The 18,839-nt window shown below is 39.2% G+C and overlaps 1 protein-coding gene across 8 annotated transcripts in view; it reads left to right on the top strand.

Annotated features, from left to right (window-relative positions):
• Positions 1-18,839, top strand: part of CEP350 (centrosomal protein 350) — a 72,380-nt gene that overhangs the window by 47,199 nt on the left and 6,342 nt on the right. For all 8 annotated transcript variants that reach the window (XM_030495443.1, XM_030495445.1, XM_032920106.1 and 5 more), the window contains 10 exons: positions 3,031-3,230; positions 4,845-5,056; positions 6,385-6,529; positions 10,241-10,401; positions 10,831-10,970; positions 11,811-11,893; positions 12,575-14,652; positions 15,649-16,050; positions 16,138-16,284; positions 17,428-17,550. In XM_030495443.1, the coding sequence (XP_030351303.1) occupies positions 3,031-3,230; positions 4,845-5,056; positions 6,385-6,529; positions 10,241-10,401; positions 10,831-10,970; positions 11,811-11,893; positions 12,575-14,652; positions 15,649-16,050; positions 16,138-16,284; positions 17,428-17,550 (3,691 nt within the window). The remainder of the gene's footprint in view (positions 1-3,030; positions 3,231-4,844; positions 5,057-6,384; positions 6,530-10,240; positions 10,402-10,830; positions 10,971-11,810; positions 11,894-12,574; positions 14,653-15,648; positions 16,051-16,137; positions 16,285-17,427; positions 17,551-18,839) is intronic.

The following is an 18,839-nucleotide window of genomic DNA, read 5'->3' on the forward strand; positions in this document are numbered from 1 at the left end:
CCTATGAAGAAAGTCCTATGAGAGAAGTGGGATTTTTCAGGTTGGAGAAGAGAAGGCTCTGGGGAGACCTTATTCATGCCTTTCAATATATAAAGTGGGCTTATAAGAAAAAAAGAGAAAGACTTTCTGCCAAGGCCTGTAGTAATAGGACAAGGTGTGATAGTTTTAGACCAAGAGTAGGTCTAGATTAAATATAAGGAAGATTTCCTTTCTTTTTTTTTTTTTTTTTTTTTATGATGAAGGTGGTGAGACACTGGAACAGGTTGCCCAGAGAAATTGTAGATGCCCCATCCCTGGAAATGTTCAAGGCCAGAATGGATGGGGATTTGAACAACCTGATCTAATAAAAGGTGTCCCAGGCCATGGTAGGGAAGTTGGACTGGATGATCTTTAAGGTCACTTCAAATCCAAACCATTCTATAATTCTAATCTCTTGTTTCTACTGTGTTCTGAGTGGCAGATAGTTCACTTTGTTCCCACTGTCTGGTTACCACTTCACAATAGCTGCTGCAACTGTCTGATTTGAAGTCAGTATACCTTGGATATAAATGTAGAAGTCAGAGCAGCAAGTTATGCTTCCGGGTTAATAGTTCGGATGCATGGATAAAATGTGTGATGTTAGCACCAGAGAAATAGTTAGATTTTTGAAATCATGCTGATGCAATCTGAGTGCTGCTTCCTCTTTGCTCCCCCAGATTTCCAGCTTCATAGATGCCAGGTGTGGTTTTGCATTTTTTCTGCTTCCTGTGAAGGTGCTGCTGCTTTTGAGGATAAATGCATACCTTTGGTGTTGCAACTGGAACCCTCTAGACTGTAGTAAATATCAAGGCAGTGTATATACTACCTTGTGGCTCTGACCTTTTAAACCCCAGGGTTATAAAAGGATCTGCATCTTTAGCCATGCTGCTTTAATCCTCCTCTTCCTATAGGTTGAATGTTGGAAACCTCTTTCTCTCCCATCACTTCTTTTGACTTATCTTTCTTATTAGTAAGTAGTCTTTGTGTGGTGGTTAGTTTCATCATCATTTAGTTAATTCTCCTCCTTTCTGTCTCCTCTAGTCTTCTGGGTTAATGCTTTTAAGGAATCCTGTTCTTTTGAAGCCATTTATTTCAGCCTTTCTCTTGCATTTTATTTCAACTGGACTTGCCTTCCGAAAGATCCAGGAAGCTATGAAGATCCAGACATTCTGATGAAATCAAACAGTGGACAAGGAGGAAGAAAAAGTTGCCTTTTGTATTTAGATCATTGTAATAATGACTCTATAATGAGTTCCAAATACATGATCTGCTAAATTAATTGGAACTGGTGTGTATCTGAAAGTAAGAGTTGATAAATCTGATAGTGCTGTTGAAAGACACAACATGACTGTCCATGTCATGTTTGTAATGCAATTACTGTTGGTAGTCTAGTTTCTTAATTACATTAATCTGTTGGGTTTGCCTAAAAGTAGAGAATGTTTGATGTTTGTCTATAGAAAGTAATAAAGTAATGCACAAAATCATTGAATCTGTCGGCTTGAAGGTGTTTCCAGAGACTCTGAGGTGCTTCTGGTTTTCACCTGCTCTTGTTTTGACCATAGGAAAGAAGATTGTGGGCATGTCTTACCGGCTTCTGAAACTTTTATCTTCAAATTATAACTTGTCCACCTTACGTGAATCAGTCTTATAGAAGGACTTACCTGGATCTTAACCTTTCTGGTCAACGGCCAGCTCACTTTTCTGGGGAGCAGGATGAATGCGAAGCGAACAAACAAGAAATGTCCCTTCGCAGGCAAGACCTGCAGATTAGCTAGTTGGTCATTCCAGTCTCTGTAAATAAAAGGGCTTTTTTTGAAACACGAGGGATTAAAAAGCACAAATGAAATTATCATCTGCTTTGCAGCTTAAAAACTTTGATGCCAAGTGTTTGGGATGGCTTGAAACTTACAAGGTATAAAGGCATTTGCAAAGCAAGTAGCGCAAGTCTTTGAAGACTGTCTTTTTAGGCACCCCACGTCCTGTAGAGGGTGAACTCTCTAGCTGGCAAACCATATGTTTTCTATAGAATGATTTTATGATGTCATAATTTCAGTGTAGGAGATTAATGAATTTATACACACTCTTTTCTAAACTTGGCATGTCAGAGGAATTGCATGCAGTTGATGTTGAACTTGCTTTCATTTACTGTGTTAAAGGTTAAATGCTATGGTCTTGGTTACTTCAATGTTTAGAAATAAGACCAGAGATACTGTTGTTCAAGAGCTGGCAAAGAGAATTAGTATATTCACACAAACTTACTCATACCTAGAGAGTTCTATAAGAATTTCCTCATTTTTGAGTTTTTGCGGATCACCTAAGAAATCTTTGTCAGAAAGAAAATATCTGATAATTTTCATCATGAGCTTTGCTTTTTATCTGTTGTTAAACCGGGAACGAGATATGTTAGTAGGTGGGAAAAAATGTCCTGCATCCTTATTCTCTTGATGCTGTCAGCTCACAATTAACATTCCAAATGTGGCAATCCATACAGATGATGCTTAAGAAGGATAGAAACTCCAGTAATTCAGGAGATCTATTAATACAGCATCACCTTCTCTTATAATTATGTATTTGGAAAGATCTGTGGGGCAACTTGGAGTTACAATTTTTCCATCATTGGGATGAGTGAAAAGAAAAGTTCATTTTTCAAAGTCACTGCTTTCTTGAGGGTTCCAGTTTAATACCACTGGTACTTTTCATGTACTGAAATTGGGAACTTAGCCAGTTCATTTTAGTGAATAGTGGCACTTTTAATGATTTCGAAGATCTTTAAAATGTAAGCAGTGTATTTACAGTATGTTGTAGACTTATTGCAAAGAAAAAACTCTTCTAGTTGCAGGGTTTTTTCAGTAGCACGTGGGAGGTCTAGAACATAGTTGCTAGTGTGGATATTATCCTTGAAAAAAATCTGAACAGCAATAATTCTAGGAATTGTGGCAATAGAGTATCTGGGTGTTGGGACCTTTGCGTGTGGTTGGCTGTCTTCTCATTGTCTTCTGCTCTATCTATTAGGTTTCTAACTAAGCGAGAACAGAAGCTGATGCAGCGTCGACAACATGCTGAAGAACTGTTGGAGTGGAAACGCCGTCTGGATGCAGAAGAAGCAGAAATAAGGCGCATAGAAAAGCAGGCCCTAGCTGCCTGGGACAAAGAGCTGCTCAAAACCAAAATAGCCAAGAAAGAGCTAGGGGATCAGAGAACTGAGCCCAAAGGTAAAAGGAAGTGGGGGGAAGTGATACAAATAACGAAAGTAAAGCATAATTTGACACAAAAATTGCTTAAGTTTGCCCTTTCTTCCTTTTTTGATGTTTTGGTGGTGGTTGTTCTTCTCTGGACACCCTTAGAATATCGATTTCTACAGTCTTTAGTGCTTTCTGTTGCATTGTTCTTTTAGCCCTATTTTACACTTTAGTTAAAAGTGTATTCCTCCTTTGCTGTGTATTTTCTCAAGTGAACTGCACCATAGGCCCATCAGACATTTCTACATACAATTCAAACTATATTTCTGTCTTTCAAAACAAAAATATTTCATGATCTTCTGCTGATCATCTTCTGAACTTACTCTATTAAAACCCCTGTAGTGCTCAAAGTGTCTGTCCTGTTAGCCTCCTCACTGTTGGTGAGGATGGCTCTTATCAGAGGCTGTGTTTTCTAAAAAATGACAACATTTTTTCCCATCCTCTGTTGTTAATGCAGTATAACCATTTGAAATGTGCAACTGTGCTTAAGTGTGTAAGGATGTAATTAGCATGAATGATGCTATTCTTAGGAAAAAGAAAAGTTCCCAGATGTTGGGAACCACAGCTTTACTGTTTTGTCTTAAGTGGACCATACTTTCAGCATGAAGCACAGAGAAGTAGAGAAAATAATGAAACTTTGGGATTGTTCTAGAAACAATCAATTTTCTTTTTTTTTTCTCCCACTTTGCTGAAGGCAGGCAGCATGTCCTTTGAATGTGCAAAGGAAATTTAGTATTATGCCCTGTTAGGGTTGTTACTGAAACAGTCATGTGGATTTTGGGCATTGTAAGACATTTTAAAGATACATGTATAAGTCAGTAAGTCCTGATTAACAAAAATTCAGCATGAATGCTGAATTCTGATAAACAGGTGAGAAAATATATTTGCTTTCTGTTAATTGTATCTACCAGTAAGCATTGGAGTGCAGCCCTGGTTCAGAAGGAGAAGTTCCTCTCCCCAGCCTTTGCTCAAATACTGAATAATTCTCCATGACTGCCTCAGTAATGCTCTGACTCTTGCGGAATTTAGTAAACAGGAATTTTGAAAACCCAACTTATTATTTACTTGCTGGCAGTTGAGACACTCACGATGAAATCATAACATTAAAATGTTTTCTGCAACTACTGTAAAGGAAGCAATCAATTCTAAATTCAATATCTGGCTTGCAGATTATATGCTCCTCCATGACTTCTTCAGACTAATAGTGACTCTTGCTATGGTGTATGGTCAACTAGAAGGACAGGTTTCGCTAATGATTTTTTTTGAGTCTGTTGTCTGGAAAATGTTAGAATATCCTGAAACCCTCTTTGCTTTAGACATTCAGCAATCACTAAGAAGGTTTGGCAGTCTCAAATCTGTAAACAAGCTTCTTCTGTACCAAATCTGTAAACAAATCTGTTTTCTAGTAAACATGCTTGTTCTTGCCAAGTGTTCCAACCTCGGTGTCTAGGTGGGGGAAATAACACCAATTTGACATGTACTGGTAGCAGTTACTACATTGTATACAGGCAGCAGCATCTTTGAAGGCCTCTAAGTCAGTGCCTGTAAGTTCTTAAATGCTTTGTTTTTTCTTTTGTTGAATCTCAGAAATGGCTAGTGAAGAAGAGTCTCCAGCGCCTTCTTGTTCTCATCTGAACAGTGAAAGCTCTGTCCCAGAAGATCTGGGCAGTCTACCTGCTGAGTCAGTCCCATCAGAGACTATGGGCCGTGGACACCCAGAAAGCCCGGGTCAGAGTCCAGCTAATGAAGAAATGGTTTATTCTGAAGAGTTCAAGTCCCCTATCCCACCTGGCAAACTTGTGAGTTTTCATGCTATATGTATTTTAACACTTGAAAAAGGGTATCGGAGAAGGAGTAAGCACAGCCATGCCAGTTGTCAAAGCAGAGATTAAACTATTTTCTGTTGGCAATACCATTTTACATTATCGTGCATAAACATTGTGATCAGATACGTGCTGAAGTCTTGAAGAGAAATTGCTTCATCACAGAGTTTAGATATTTTTAAACTTGTGGGTAGTCTTGCAAAATGTTTTGCGTATGTCACGTAGGTATGCAGTATTAAGTGGTGGAACACTGACCCAGTTTACCAGTGTAAATTAGCTGTAGGCTAGCTTGTTACCATTGTATAAATTCTTTGAGGCCATGGAAACTATGCTCTGGTTTTCCGCTTTGCTTTATTTGCAAGTAATGTATCCCAAAGTATAACTATAGGATGAAGAAGCAGAGCTGTAACCTCATGCACAACCCTTTGCGTTTCAGATTATGTCTGCTTGGTAGCTAATTCTACCTTGTTGTTCTGTTCCAACTGTTCCCTAACTGTTAGTTCTACTTGGTTGATAATTTTTATAAGTTTCATCCTGATAACTTTGCTCTTTGCTTAGTGAGACAGAAAATGCGGTGTCTGTAGGGTAAAAGAACTGCTCATCTAGAGTTGCTATAGTTATACATATAGTATACATATAATTATACTATACATCTAGAGTATCTATATAGGTCTCTATTCTAGAAATACTTTCTAGAGTTATTACAAATATTTTCTTGGAAAGTTTGCTGAGAAGATAGTGAGGTAAAATGTCTAATATGTGCCAGAGGTTACGTCCAAGGTGTGTGAAAGGTTTGTGGTATAATGTCAAAGCAGTAAGCAGCATTGTGGGAGAATGTTTGCTCTTAGAATTTTTTACCTGGCCTCAGAGAAATGCTCTGTTGTTTTACTGATTTAGAATGTCATATTGCACCCCTTACATGAAATGGTCCTTTTGATTTCACTGATAGATTAACTAGGAGTTTCTATTGCCATGGTTGTTACCAAATAAGATTACATAAACTGTATTGAACGCCTGTGAGTCAGAACCATGTCAGTTCACTTAGGTGGTAGAGTAGTCTAAGCAGGTTTATTGAAATCTAGCCTCAAAGTAAGCAGTGAGCTATTTCTGCTCTTGGTATTTTTGTTTTGTTGTCTAGCAAACTAATATTCTTCTTAAGATAGTTGGTTAGGTACCACTGCTTATAAGATGTTCTCTACTTATGCTGTTCCTTCCTTGTAAGTAGCTCCGGATGACAATGATCTCCTACTTTTCAAACTGATCTTTGCAAGCAATGACTTATTTGTCATTCTCGTCTCCCATAGTCTCCTCCCAAAAGCAGCATATCTGTATCAAGGCAAGATTCCAGCAAAGGCAGCCATAGAACTGGAGGACAGCTACGTTCACCTGTGAAGTCTCATCAGATATCTCACAACTGGTCTGATGAATCTTTATCTATGACGCAGTCAGGTAAGTGTAACTGGTTTTTCAACACTTTTGCTTTTAACAAGTAAACTTGAAAGGCAGACACAGATGTGGGGAAGCCTGGAAATTGCCAGGCTTGGGGTTTTCTGGGAGTATTTTCCCATGATGTAATTTTGATCCCTTCTGCTTAAGAAGGTCTTAATGTAAGAAGGTCTATGTATTATCTCTTCTTTTAGAAAACAACGCAGGTTCCTGCAAACAGGTATAAAGGAAATAAGAGTCAATAGTTGGGGTGGTCCTAGAATTTAAAAATACCAAGCTGAGCTGTGCTTTAACAGGGGACACATCTTCAACCGTCATGTTGTGAGAAAGCAGAATATGGTTCAGCAGCATACAAACATGATTGTCCTCCTGAACACAACCTGGTTCTGGAATCAGTATAGCTCTGTTATCGTGGCAGTATGAGTGAGCCTGTTGGATCTGCACTGGCTTGCGCAGAATTAATAGATGCTTCAGGACACATGTTTTTGTTTTTAGAGATGGGTTTGAATTGTGTGCAGTAAAATAGGGCTTAAGATTGCATTTTGAGCTATAAATTACAAGATCTACTGTATGGACGCTTTATACTCTTTTATCCAGTATCAAAGCTGGCTACCAGTAAATGCTAAGGGAGAGAATATTAGACGTGAACTGGTATGAAGCAGTCCTTTCCCTGGTGTGTTCTCGCAGTCTGTTAGTCATGTGGATTGCAGGACTTTCTGAGCCACAGTTCAGTGGGTCACTATGGTCAGCTCTGTTAAACTCTGAAGTCTGTTTTGTGTGGGTTTTTTTTTAATTTCCTAAATTCATTCATAAGTCTTTACTGGGAAAAGAACTAAGTGGCTCTGTTGTATGTACTGGCTGTTGTTTGTGGGTAGATGGATAGCTTACTGGTATGTGTATATATCCAGTCGTCGTGGTGCTTGATGCAGCAAGCTTAATAATCTTTTATTTTGGGGTTTTTTTGTTAATATTGTATATGTGGGTGCAATAGAAACACAGAAATTTTGAGGGAGCTGTTCTGCTGGATAGAGAACTGAATACATGACACCTAGGTATGTGTACTGAGTGATTTATGTTGGGATTCTGTCTGGAGAGCAGTTGCAACATTGTGGAGCATTCAGCAACTTAATTATTTTCAAGTTCTGACTGAGCAACCACGTAAGAAAGCCATTTGAAAATTAGAGCAGGTAACAGGGGTCATGAAAATAAACTTTTGTAAAATAAAGTATTTGCAATCTTTGATTTCAAATGCTGAAGAAAAGTATAAGAGGTGGGAAGCTGATCAGGATGGTGCTGGTTTCACAATAAATCATTCTATTGTAAAGAGACAAATCTCCCAAGCTGCTGAGTAGTAATGAAGTCATTGCTTCAATCCAATGCACGCGTAGACAAGATCATCAAAGATGAAAGCATCTGCAGATCTTTCCCTTATGAGTTGATCAAGAAAAGATATAATTACATAGTGGTCACTTACTATTTGGGAGGAGTTTAATTACAGTGGCATCATGAAGTACTCCTGAGTAGCTAGTGAGATTCCATTCTTTTTGTGCTGTTTCTTTTGTTATTGTTTTGGTTTTAGTTCTCTAAATTATTAACAACAGTTGTTAATGGAAAAAGAATACAGTAGTTTGATTGTATTTACTGGCTGTTGTTGATGATGAAATCCTTCATTATGGTGGTTTGTTGTCTTGGGAAATTTGATTAGCAAAATGTCAAGCTTTCCTGCTTAGCTGACCAGATAATACTGGTGACTTACTTTCTAGGATGTTCAGTAAAGCAATTGGTGATTATGAACATCCAAGCTTTTTAGTCCAGAAAACATTATAGGTGATATTGAGTATTATAAAAGCAAACCAGACAAGTTCCTTCTTAGGAGCTGTAGCTGCTGCTGTTGAAGTGGAAGTGGGACATCAGCTGCAGGGAGGAGCTTCAGTAAGGCTGTGTTAGATAAATATTTTGAAGAGGTTTTGACACTTAACTGTGGTAGCACCAATCTGGGACAAGGATCTCGTTTTGCTCTATGTTGGTATACATTTTAAACAAGAAACAAGTGGACATAATCAGGTGTGCAGAAAGAATAAGTAATGAGACACTAAGTCAGTCTCTCTGTAAAGTCTGAGAAACTAAGAGGTTGTTACAGCAGAAACATCAAAAGTAGCAGAGTGTCGTGGTTTAAGCCCAGCTGGTAACTCAGAACCACGCAGCTGCTCGCTCACTCCCCACCTTCTTCCCCCAGCTCCTGGAGGGATGGGGAGGAGAATCAAAAGAATGTAAATGCCATGGATTGAGATAAGAGCAGTCCAGTAACTAAGGTATAATACAAAACTACTGCTGCTACCACCAATAATAATAATGATAAGGGAAACAACAAGGGGAGAGAATATAAAACTAAAAGGGGAAAAGAAAACAATAAACACAAGTGATGCACAATACAATTGCTCACCACTCACCGACCGATACCCAGCCCGACCCGAGCAGCGATCTGGGCCTTCCGGGTAACTCCCCTCAGTTTCTATACTGGGCATGACGTGCTGTGGTCTGGAATACCCCTTTGGCTAGTTTGGGTCAGGTGTCCTGTCTCTGCTCCCTCCCGGCTTCTTGTGCCCCTCCTCGCTGGCAGAGCATCCTTGGTTGGAGTAAACATTACTTAGCAACAACTGAAAACATTGCTGTGTTAATAACACTGTTCTCAGGCTAAAGTCAGAAACACAGCTACTAAGAAGGAGAAAAATGGCTGCTACAGCTGAACCCAGGACACAGAGGTACTGGTAGAATGGGGTTACCATGCAGAGAATGGATCCAAGTATCTGGGGACAGTGTCCTAAGGGAAAAGAGGTAGAATATCATCATCATCAGGACTGGAAAACCAGGTTGCAGGGAGTTCTGGGGTTGGAGAGGAATGGAGATCATATTAAAATTACTAAGAATAATCATTAAAGAAAAATATTGTTCAGGTAGAAAATAGTCAGTAATGGCATCATAGGAGGATCTGTAAAATTAAACTTGGAGCAAAGATATGCCAAGTAGCTTTGTATAAACTATTATTGAGCAGTACACCACATGTCTAAGCTCAGCACTACCCCCATTCACCCTGAATAAATTGTCATCCTGAAGCCTGACAACAGTGAAAATCTCTGCATTGTTCAAATTGACTTTCTTTCCAGCTGTTGACCAGTCAGCTCTCAATTTCATAGATGGATTTAGTCTATGTGGCAAAAAATCTAAACGGGCCAGAAACCTATTTTGCAGTCCACTGTTCCGAATGAAATTCTCATCACTGAAGTGTACCCTGCATCTTGAAACTGTGTACAGTGATTGTAGACAAGTATTTTTTATGTATTTTTGGTATGCATCTTTGAGTTGTCTTTTTTTTTAATATGTCAGAAAAAATTGATTTCTGCAACAGGTTACATGATAAGGAGTTAATGAGGTAGCAGCGTAAACATGGGTGCTTGATGGGAACAAGTTTGGTACCAAGTACTCTATTAGAGACTTTCTCTTTTAAATAAGATGCAACACTTTCATATGTTGTATACTAGTGTTATGAATCTGAGATGCCACTTTAAGAGCCTTACTATGTTAACATGTTGACATTAAATTATTTGATACTTTGCTTGGACTGTATTTTCTATTTACTAAATGACTGTATATTGCTTTGTGTGAAACTGTTTTGTGAGGTGGAAGTTTGCAAAGACTAAAACTAAACTTTTTCAGAAACCACATCTGATCAAAGTGACATTGAAGGACGGATCAGGGCCCTGAAGGATGAACTGCGGAAAAGGAAGTCTGTGGTTTACCAGCTGAAAAAGGAACAGAAAAAAAGACAAAAGGAGAGACTGAAGGCCCAGGAAGCCAGTTTGATCAAACAACTGGAGGTTAGCAGCAGTAGGAAAAAGGGTGACATAAAAGATCATTAGCCTTGGATAAACCATTACAGTATGGATGTTGTTGGCAGACTATCCTATCAACAGCTGTGAAAGACATATTATTGTGATAGAAGTGTGACTGTGTTCTGGCTATTGAAACATTTTCAACAATGAACCACAGCCTTAAGGCAAAAATGCCATTCCCTTCTAAAATTTGTATCTTGAATGGGTTACTAGCAGTGTTGAGGGGGCTTATGTATGTTTATACACATTAGTATCCGAGCCTAGATTCAAGAGTAATTCTCATGTAATTAATTTTTTTTTTTAAGTATAGTATTCAGAGAAACCAAGTGTCTTCTTTATTAACTTAATAGGTTTTGATTACTGAATTGTAGTTGTGGTTTAGTAGACTAACAACCATAACTTTTCCATGTGCAGTCATATGATGAGTTTATCAAGAAGACTGAAGCAGAGCTGAGCCAAGATCTGGAGACATCACCCACAGCCAAACCTCAGATTAAAACTCCATCCTCAGCTGCTGCTGAAAAACCTAAGATCAAAGCACCACCACTCCATAGGTAACTGGGATTTGTTCTTCTTTTTGAGAATCTGTGGTGAATACTGTTTTAGCAGAAACCATGAGTTTAGCAGAAACTTTAAACCCATGAATTTTAGCAGAAACTGGACAGTATCCTGCTGACCTATTTGCTGGTGTCATTAGACCCAAAACAAATAAGATGGATTGTCCCTGTAATTGTATGCATTTCACTTTTGTCCTGCCCAGCCTTTCAGGTCCTATTTTCAAGTTCTTTCTGAACTATTTTCAGTTGTGCAAGAATTGAGCCAAATTGTTTAGTGGATTACAAACGGGAAGAAATTTTTTTGCCTTTTGGTCACTTACTGTGCCTGCAGCACTCTGTGAGGCAAACCATTCATCTCTGCACCTAAATCAGGTTTGGTTCTTGGATTTTAAAAGGCAGAGAATTCAACTGATTTCTGCACTTCCTACAGTATTTTTAAGTGTTTCATTTTGTCCAGCAGATGGTGCAATTTTAGTGCATCCCAGTAAAAACCAAAAGTTATTTTCCTTTTCTCTTTTCTCTTTTTTTTGTTCTTTTTTTTTTTGGTTTGGTTTGGTTTGATTTTTTTTTTTACTGCAAAAAAGGCTAAAGTTTGATAAATCTTTCAAAAAAATTACTTTTCAGGACTTGCCAAACTCTCCTCTCTGTCCCCATTCCTATTTTCTAGGATCACAGTATGGTGACAAAGCAAACTGTTTATGTTATCATTGGTGTGGCATTATAATTATAGATACTTGTGTTTCCACTTTTATCTATTGGGGGAAAAGAAAAAAAAAAAGACAAAACACCACACTGTGGTGTAACCATGATTCATGCAATCTGATTTTTCAAATTTAGGCCTGAAACAACTAAGAACTGGAAATCACTGACTGAATCAGAGCGATCCAGAGCATCTTTGGAATCCATTTCAGAACATGCAGGTATGTAACTGGAAGAATCTGTACTACAGATGAAGATCTTAGAAGACTGTCTTTTAAAATTCTTTAAGCTTTTCCTTCTTGATTCAAGAAGAGGTTTTAAGAGAGAATACAGACTTCATAAAACCATAATGATCAAGCTATATTTTTATTTAGTAGGCTTCTGATTTTGCTGTTTCCTGTATATTCAGTATTTAGTTTTACTCTGCCGAGGTTTGTGTGAAACCATAATGAAGTGACAACCTTTTCCCTTTCTTTCATTTCTTGTTCCTTTATCCTTCAGGAAAGTAAGGAAACCAAAAATAATGAAGAATTTAGGAATAGGGTTGGGTTTTTTTAGATGCTCTTCAATGTTTTGCTGTTGATTGTTATCTTATCATTACCTACCATTGTAATATTGGTTGTATTCGCAGCTTGCTAACAAATAACTGAGCCCTTACCTCAGGGTCAGTATTGTATGGCATTGCAAAATAGTGGTACAGGAACAATATCAGAGAGAAAGCATTAGAACCCTGAAAGTAAAAGAGTGTTGCTCATGTTTATGGGACAGCTAGAAATATATGTTTCCAAGGCAGCAGTTTCTAATTTCTTTAGCATAGAAACCTTGCTGTTAATTTTGTTGCCTATGGTTGCAGTTTTTCATAAAACAATGCAGCTATAATTCACTTTTTATTTTCCTTCAAGATGCTGTGTCATCAAAAACTGAGAGATCTGTGTCTGTACACACCAAGAAGGTGGCTGTGACAGATGTTCATGTAGAAGAACCTTCTGGAATACCTTCCTCAGTTTTAATGTCACCAGGGCATTCCAGAACAGGATCTGGTGATTCCTTAGAAAATGTACCCTTATCATCTTTTCTCAAAGATGTGAAAGACATTAGCAGAATATCCCATGGGTCAGTGAACAACGTGATAAATGCATCCAGTGATAAGGCTGCCTTCAGTTATAAATCTGAGATACAGGAATACTTGGAATACTTGAAGTCAGAGGAATATGAGATTGAAGGTTCTCATGTTAAGCCTTTGGAGAGTTCTGATGTCTTGTTGACATTAAGTAAAGAACAGGAGAGCTCACAGGACATCCTTGCAAAGAAAGTCCTCTGTTCTGAAAATGAACACTCTCAGAAAGACCTGTTTAGTTTGGCTGTGGAAAGTCTTCACAGTATGGAAGAAATCTTGGAACAGAGACTGACAAATAAACATGCTGTAACTAGCCCAAATGCAGAAGAGTCTTCTTGTGAGCTCAGCAAATCTGCAGAGGAAAAAGGTTATCTGCTTTCAGAACAACTCTTTAGTCAAAAAGAGCCATCATACCTTGAAGACTTTGAAGGATCCACCTCCAGAAAACAAGCATCAATCGAAGAAATGCTTCCTGGGGAACGTTACAAAGATGACTTTGAAGCATCTCTTGTCTCCCCTAATGGGGAGTCACTGAGAGAGCGGTCACAGCACACACAGACCAGCAGAAGCAGATCCACCAGCCTTGGCAGTGATGGCGAAATCAGTGAATACCTCAGTGACAGGTCTCTCTCTCTCTCTGGCAGCGTGCATTCAGAGAGGTTATTAGAACTGAAGTCCCCAACAGAACTTATAAAAAATACTGAACGTAGAGATGTGGAGCAAGAACAGGCCCCTATTGAATCACCACTGTGGGCCTCTGTTTCGATCATAGAAGAAACAGATAGTTTGCCAAATTTCAACATTGGTGATAGAGTACTTGTAAGTAAAGTCCAACCTGGAACATTGCGATTCAAAGGTCTGACTAAATTTGCCAAAGGGTTTTGGGCTGGTGTAGAGTTGGATAAACCTGAAGGGAACAACAATGGAACTTATGATGGTATTAAATATTTTGATTGCAAGGAAAAGCATGGTATTTTTGCTCCTCCACAAAAAATCTCTCACATTACAGAAAGTACCCATAGCCATTTAGACACAAACAATGATGAAGACTCATTCTTCGATGATAGACTGGAGAAGCAACACAAAACCTACCAGAAAGACAGAGGAAGTTCCAAGCCTGGCAAAGAGGATGAAAGCCAGAGCAGAGATGCAACAGAGAACTATTCTGAGGATAAAGGTCCTGCAGATACAGCTGTTTCAGAAGCCTCAGCTGAGGAAAGGGTTAGTGAGAAGTTGTCTTCTAAAGCAAACAGCAAAAGCGACATTTCTGTAGCTACTGAATCATTTGCACGAGAACAGTCAGTGGTGGATTATCTGAAGCATGCTGTAAAAGAGGAGGCCAGCCTTGCTCCTCTCATTTCTAGTGTTGGAGATGAGATTTCCACTGTTCAGTTGGATGACATCTCAGATTTCCTTTCTGAAAAACTGGAGAGACAGAAGACACTGGGAGAAGAATGCGCTGAAAAGGTAGATGATCTCTTTCCTGGACTTGTGGAGAAGCCTGCAACTCCACTTCTGGATTTGCTGACAAAAGAAAAGAACCAATTGGAAGCACAGCTTAGACCGCCACTTAGAGAAGAAGAAAAGTCAAAAGACCAACTGGAAAAAGTCAGTTTGCTGACAGACAGTCTACTTAGAGATTTTATAAAAGACACGGTCGATCAGTTACAGCACATAAAGAAGGTCAGGAATGAGAAAATCCAGCTCAGCAACCAGGGGCTCTGTGATGTAAAGGAGGAATACAGTACCCCATCCCAGCAGGTAGAAAAGCAAGTTCCCGATGGACTGAATAACTTTTTTCTGAGTTCCGATTTCGAAGATGAAAGAGAAGAACTTTCCTCTCCAGACATGTGTCCCAGACCAGTGAGTAGCAGATGTCTTGCACTGTTTTTAAGTTAATCATTCCTTTGACTGATGATGATTGAATCTGAGGAATGCTATGTGGCACCGGTTTGTTTTCTCCCAGGTTCTGTTGGGTGATGTGGAGATTGTACGTATGTGTCTTACATGTTTGTTCTTACATATCCCAGTTCATGGCTTGTTTTGGTAGCCCTACATGCCAAAAGACACATTTTGGCACATGAAAGTGAAAAATACTTGTTCTAGGTTGCATTCTGCTTACATGTTCAATTTGTATTTAATCCTTACCTTCAGTTTTTACTCTAAAAATGGCAAAATGCAATAGACTGTAAACTTATCTCTGGTTATTCTTGATATGAAATAATGATCTTTAAACATAATTAGTTGCTCTGGAGGTCATTAAGGGTATCAGACTGCTCTATCCTCTGAACTAATATATCACGAGTAGTGGAAGTTCAAGCTTCCTCGGAACAATCATTAATGATACAGATACAGGGCTTGGCCTTTCTGCTGAAGATCCCAGTAAATCTGTCTGCTTTGCCATTGATCTCAATATATTGTCATCACAGGAAGCTTCAGCCCATTTCACCACTGTGAGCACCGCTCAGTCACTAAAACAGCTATCGCCTGCTAAAAGCTTTTAGGCTGTTGGTTTAGACCTAAGACTGCTGGTAAGAGAAGTAAAAAGTTGTATATCACATTACCAGTTTTTAAACCACTCAGCCTTTCGTAAAGAGTTAAACATTAGGAGAGACAGCGGGCAGGATGCAGAGACTTTTAAGCTCTGTAGGAACCCTCTGAAAGTATTTCTCAGAAGTGGTAGAAACCCTAGGTATTTGAATCAAAATATTTCTAATTTTACAGTGGGATATTTATTATTTTCCTGAGTATTTGCGCATATATTGCCAATTACACCAGTAGAGCATTTAAAAATGTAAGCTGAGTTGGACAGTAGTGTGGCACTGCTTTTATATTTAATCCGTGGCTCTTAATTCACAGGAGAGTCCAGTGTTTGGTGCCAGTGGTCAGGAAGAGCTTGCCAAGAGACTGGCAGAGCTGGAGCTCAATCGGGAGTTCCTGAGTGTGCTGGGAGATGATCAGGACTGGTTTGATGAGGACTATGGCCTGAGTTCCCGTAAGGTCCAGCAGAAGCAAGCTGAGGAACCAGCAGTGCTGCCCAAGGTAGAACCGCAGAAAGTGCCAACAAAGCCGTGTGAGGAGCCTTTGGCGGTCCCTCATACTGCAGTGGAGGTGGAAGGTATGGTGCATGCAGCAGCTGAGGAACTTTGGAAACTGAAGGAGCTGGGTCATGATCTTCAAAGTTTCAACCTTCATACAGATCTTAGTAGTACTCTTGAAGAGCAGGACACAGACACTATAAACAAGCAGGTTTATAAAAAGGTACAGTTTTCAGACAGTTTGTTCTTGCCCTTATAATGTTTACCATGAAAAACAGAAGCCTTAACTTTTACTTCTTTCGTTGTTAAGGTGGTATTTGATTTAACAAGAGAGATCTTTGGGGAAATGTTTGCTGAGGATCCTAATCTAAATCAGCCTATTTGGATGAAACCATGTAGGATTGCATCTGCTTACTTTCGCCGAGTGAAAGATCCAAATGATCTGGATGAAATCAAGGTAGGAAGAAATCTTTGCGTCACAGGGAAAGTGGGAAAGTGAGGTGAAAAATAATTGTACTGGCACTTGCCTGAGTGTTAAAAGATCATGCGAGGTGTATCCAGCAAGAGATGAGCTGAGAAGACAAATGAGATAACCTGAAAGGGAGTTTGTCAAAATGGTCCAGTTTTTTATTCAACATACTTGCTTCCCTGTCCTTTTGGCTGGTACTGGTTGCTTTTAAACCTTAGTCCTCTGTGCAGAACTGCCAGGATGACCTTGATTTTATAAAATGGGTATGCTGACAGTCTGCTGCTTTAGCAGATTTCAGTGGAACTCTATATGGGCATATTGGCGTGGGTCCAAGGGTAGGGTTGGGCCAAATGGGATGAGCTGGATTTTTTTACTCAGACACACCTGTGCCAGCCTCACTGAGGACAGTGGGAGTTTGTAGGAGGGATCCAAAAATTGACTGGTGAGGCCATTGTTGTATTTGGTAAGCCAGAGGAGGTCTCCTGTTATTGGTGGTAGTGCTCAAGAAAGAACAAAACTCCAGAAAGCTAGAGCATGACTGGGCCTAGATTAAATTTGCAGGGCTAGACATTTGGAAAAAACCTGTCCCTGAAAATGCTTGACAAAGAGCCTTCCATACAGCTCATCAAGACACAAATGAAGACTTCCAACTATGAAGACTTCCCCCCTGCCCCCCCCCCCATTTTGGAAGGTGGCAACAGTATTTTGATTAAGATGCTGAAGGTGCTGCCTAGAAAAGAAAGAAATAGTATCTAGATCACTCAGTTGAGAAAACTTTCAAAAGCATGGAGCGGGGGGGGGGGGGGGGGGGAGGCTGGAGCACAGGACAAGGACACCAAATTCCCACCCTGCTTTTCTTTAATATTCTCCCATAAAATGAATTGTCGTAATCTATTTGCTGTTCTGTTTGATTGAAAGTTTCTGTTCTCAAGATGGTTGCAGCAGTGGGTGTCATTCTCCCCACACACACACTTCTGGATTTAATAATTGTTCTGCCTGTTCTGCTTCAGAGACTTTCACTCTAACTTCATGCATACACCCCGTGTCTCTTAGCTAAACAGAAAGGTACTTTGTGCATACGTTGAATTTCTTAGGTGAAATGTGATAAATTTCACCTTTACTGTTCTGTAGAGCTTCATTGCAGCTGAAGTACTGAAGTTGTTCAGCCTCAGGAAGGAGCCTAATCACAAAACAGACTGGCAGAAGATGATGAAATTTGGGCGGAAGAAACGAGACCGGGTGGATCATATACTGGTCAGTGGATGAAAATAAGCAATTATGTCAGATACTGCCCACCAGACTGAAGTGTGACATACAGTTGTATTTTTCAGTATTCAGTCATGCTGTTTAAAGAATATAAAGTGTCCATGAAGTTGTGATAGGTGGTGTTTAATTTTAGAGAGCACCCTAATGACAAAAACAGAAGTCTAGTGCCAGTGAAGTAAGGTGACTTGAGTGAATTCTCTGTTCATGCCTACTAATTTGGCTGGATTATAAATTTGCCCACTGCCAAAAGTTTAAAGCATGAATTTACAGAAGGAAACACTGAAATATTTGACTGAAAGGATAGTAAACTTTTGATTTGGGAAGGGAATATGTTTTTCTTGCTTTATTTTAAAATGTTTAAATTTTGAAGTAATATCACTCATTGGAGACAGTAATACGGAGAACTTAAGAGGCCAGACTGCTAACCAAATTCAGCCGAAATGTTGCAGAGTCATTGAGCTAGAACCCTAAAGACTTCGAAGAGACAGTATGGGACATGATAGTCCCTCATAGAAGGTAACCAGTCTGACAGAGGGTACCCACAGCTGAGCATTTACTTTAGTACTTGACAGGAACTAGTGAATGCAGCTGCCACTGCAGCAGAGACAGTTCAGTGTTAACACTGCATAAGATAGAGCGTGTCTGGCTGTGTACTAGTTTTTGAAAGTTACTTGTTGGCTTGTATTGCAGGATGATTAACATCTTTATTGGCTATAATGATGGTGAAGGTTCTGCTTGGGAATATGAGTCATCATTAACACTGTGCTTCACTTAATTATACCTGAAATTGATTCCACACACGCGCACATATAAGTAACTTCGAGTCATGGGTCGTGTGGTCTTTTAATTGCCCATCAGTGGAAGGTTTCCAACACAGGCTTTTTCCCAGGGGTTTAATTGTATGTAAATAGAATATCTATGCATAGAACCTGCATATCCTAGTACGTTTGATTTGGGGATATGAAGGCTATTAAAACATGCACAAAAAAAGTCCTATGTTTAGATCCCTGAGAAAACTAATGGTACAGCTGTTATACTTACTTACCAATTTCCTAATTTCTTTGAACCATACCTAGAAAGAAAGATTCCTGATTGGAAAAAATTGTTCTAATTAAAGGCATCCAAAGTGCTTTAGGTGGAATAAGTTCAGATGATCTGATCTGCAACTTAGATGCAGACTCAGACATCAAAGATTAATGGAGCTCTGACAGGTTTGGCTTAATAAGTAATGTGTTTAATTTTATTTTGTTCTGACTAGAATAGGGTAATAAAATTTT

This window comes from Strigops habroptila, chromosome 8 (assembly GCF_004027225.2).
Source record: "Strigops habroptila isolate Jane chromosome 8, bStrHab1.2.pri, whole genome shotgun sequence".
Lineage (NCBI taxonomy): Eukaryota > Metazoa > Chordata > Aves > Psittaciformes > Psittacidae > Strigops > Strigops habroptila.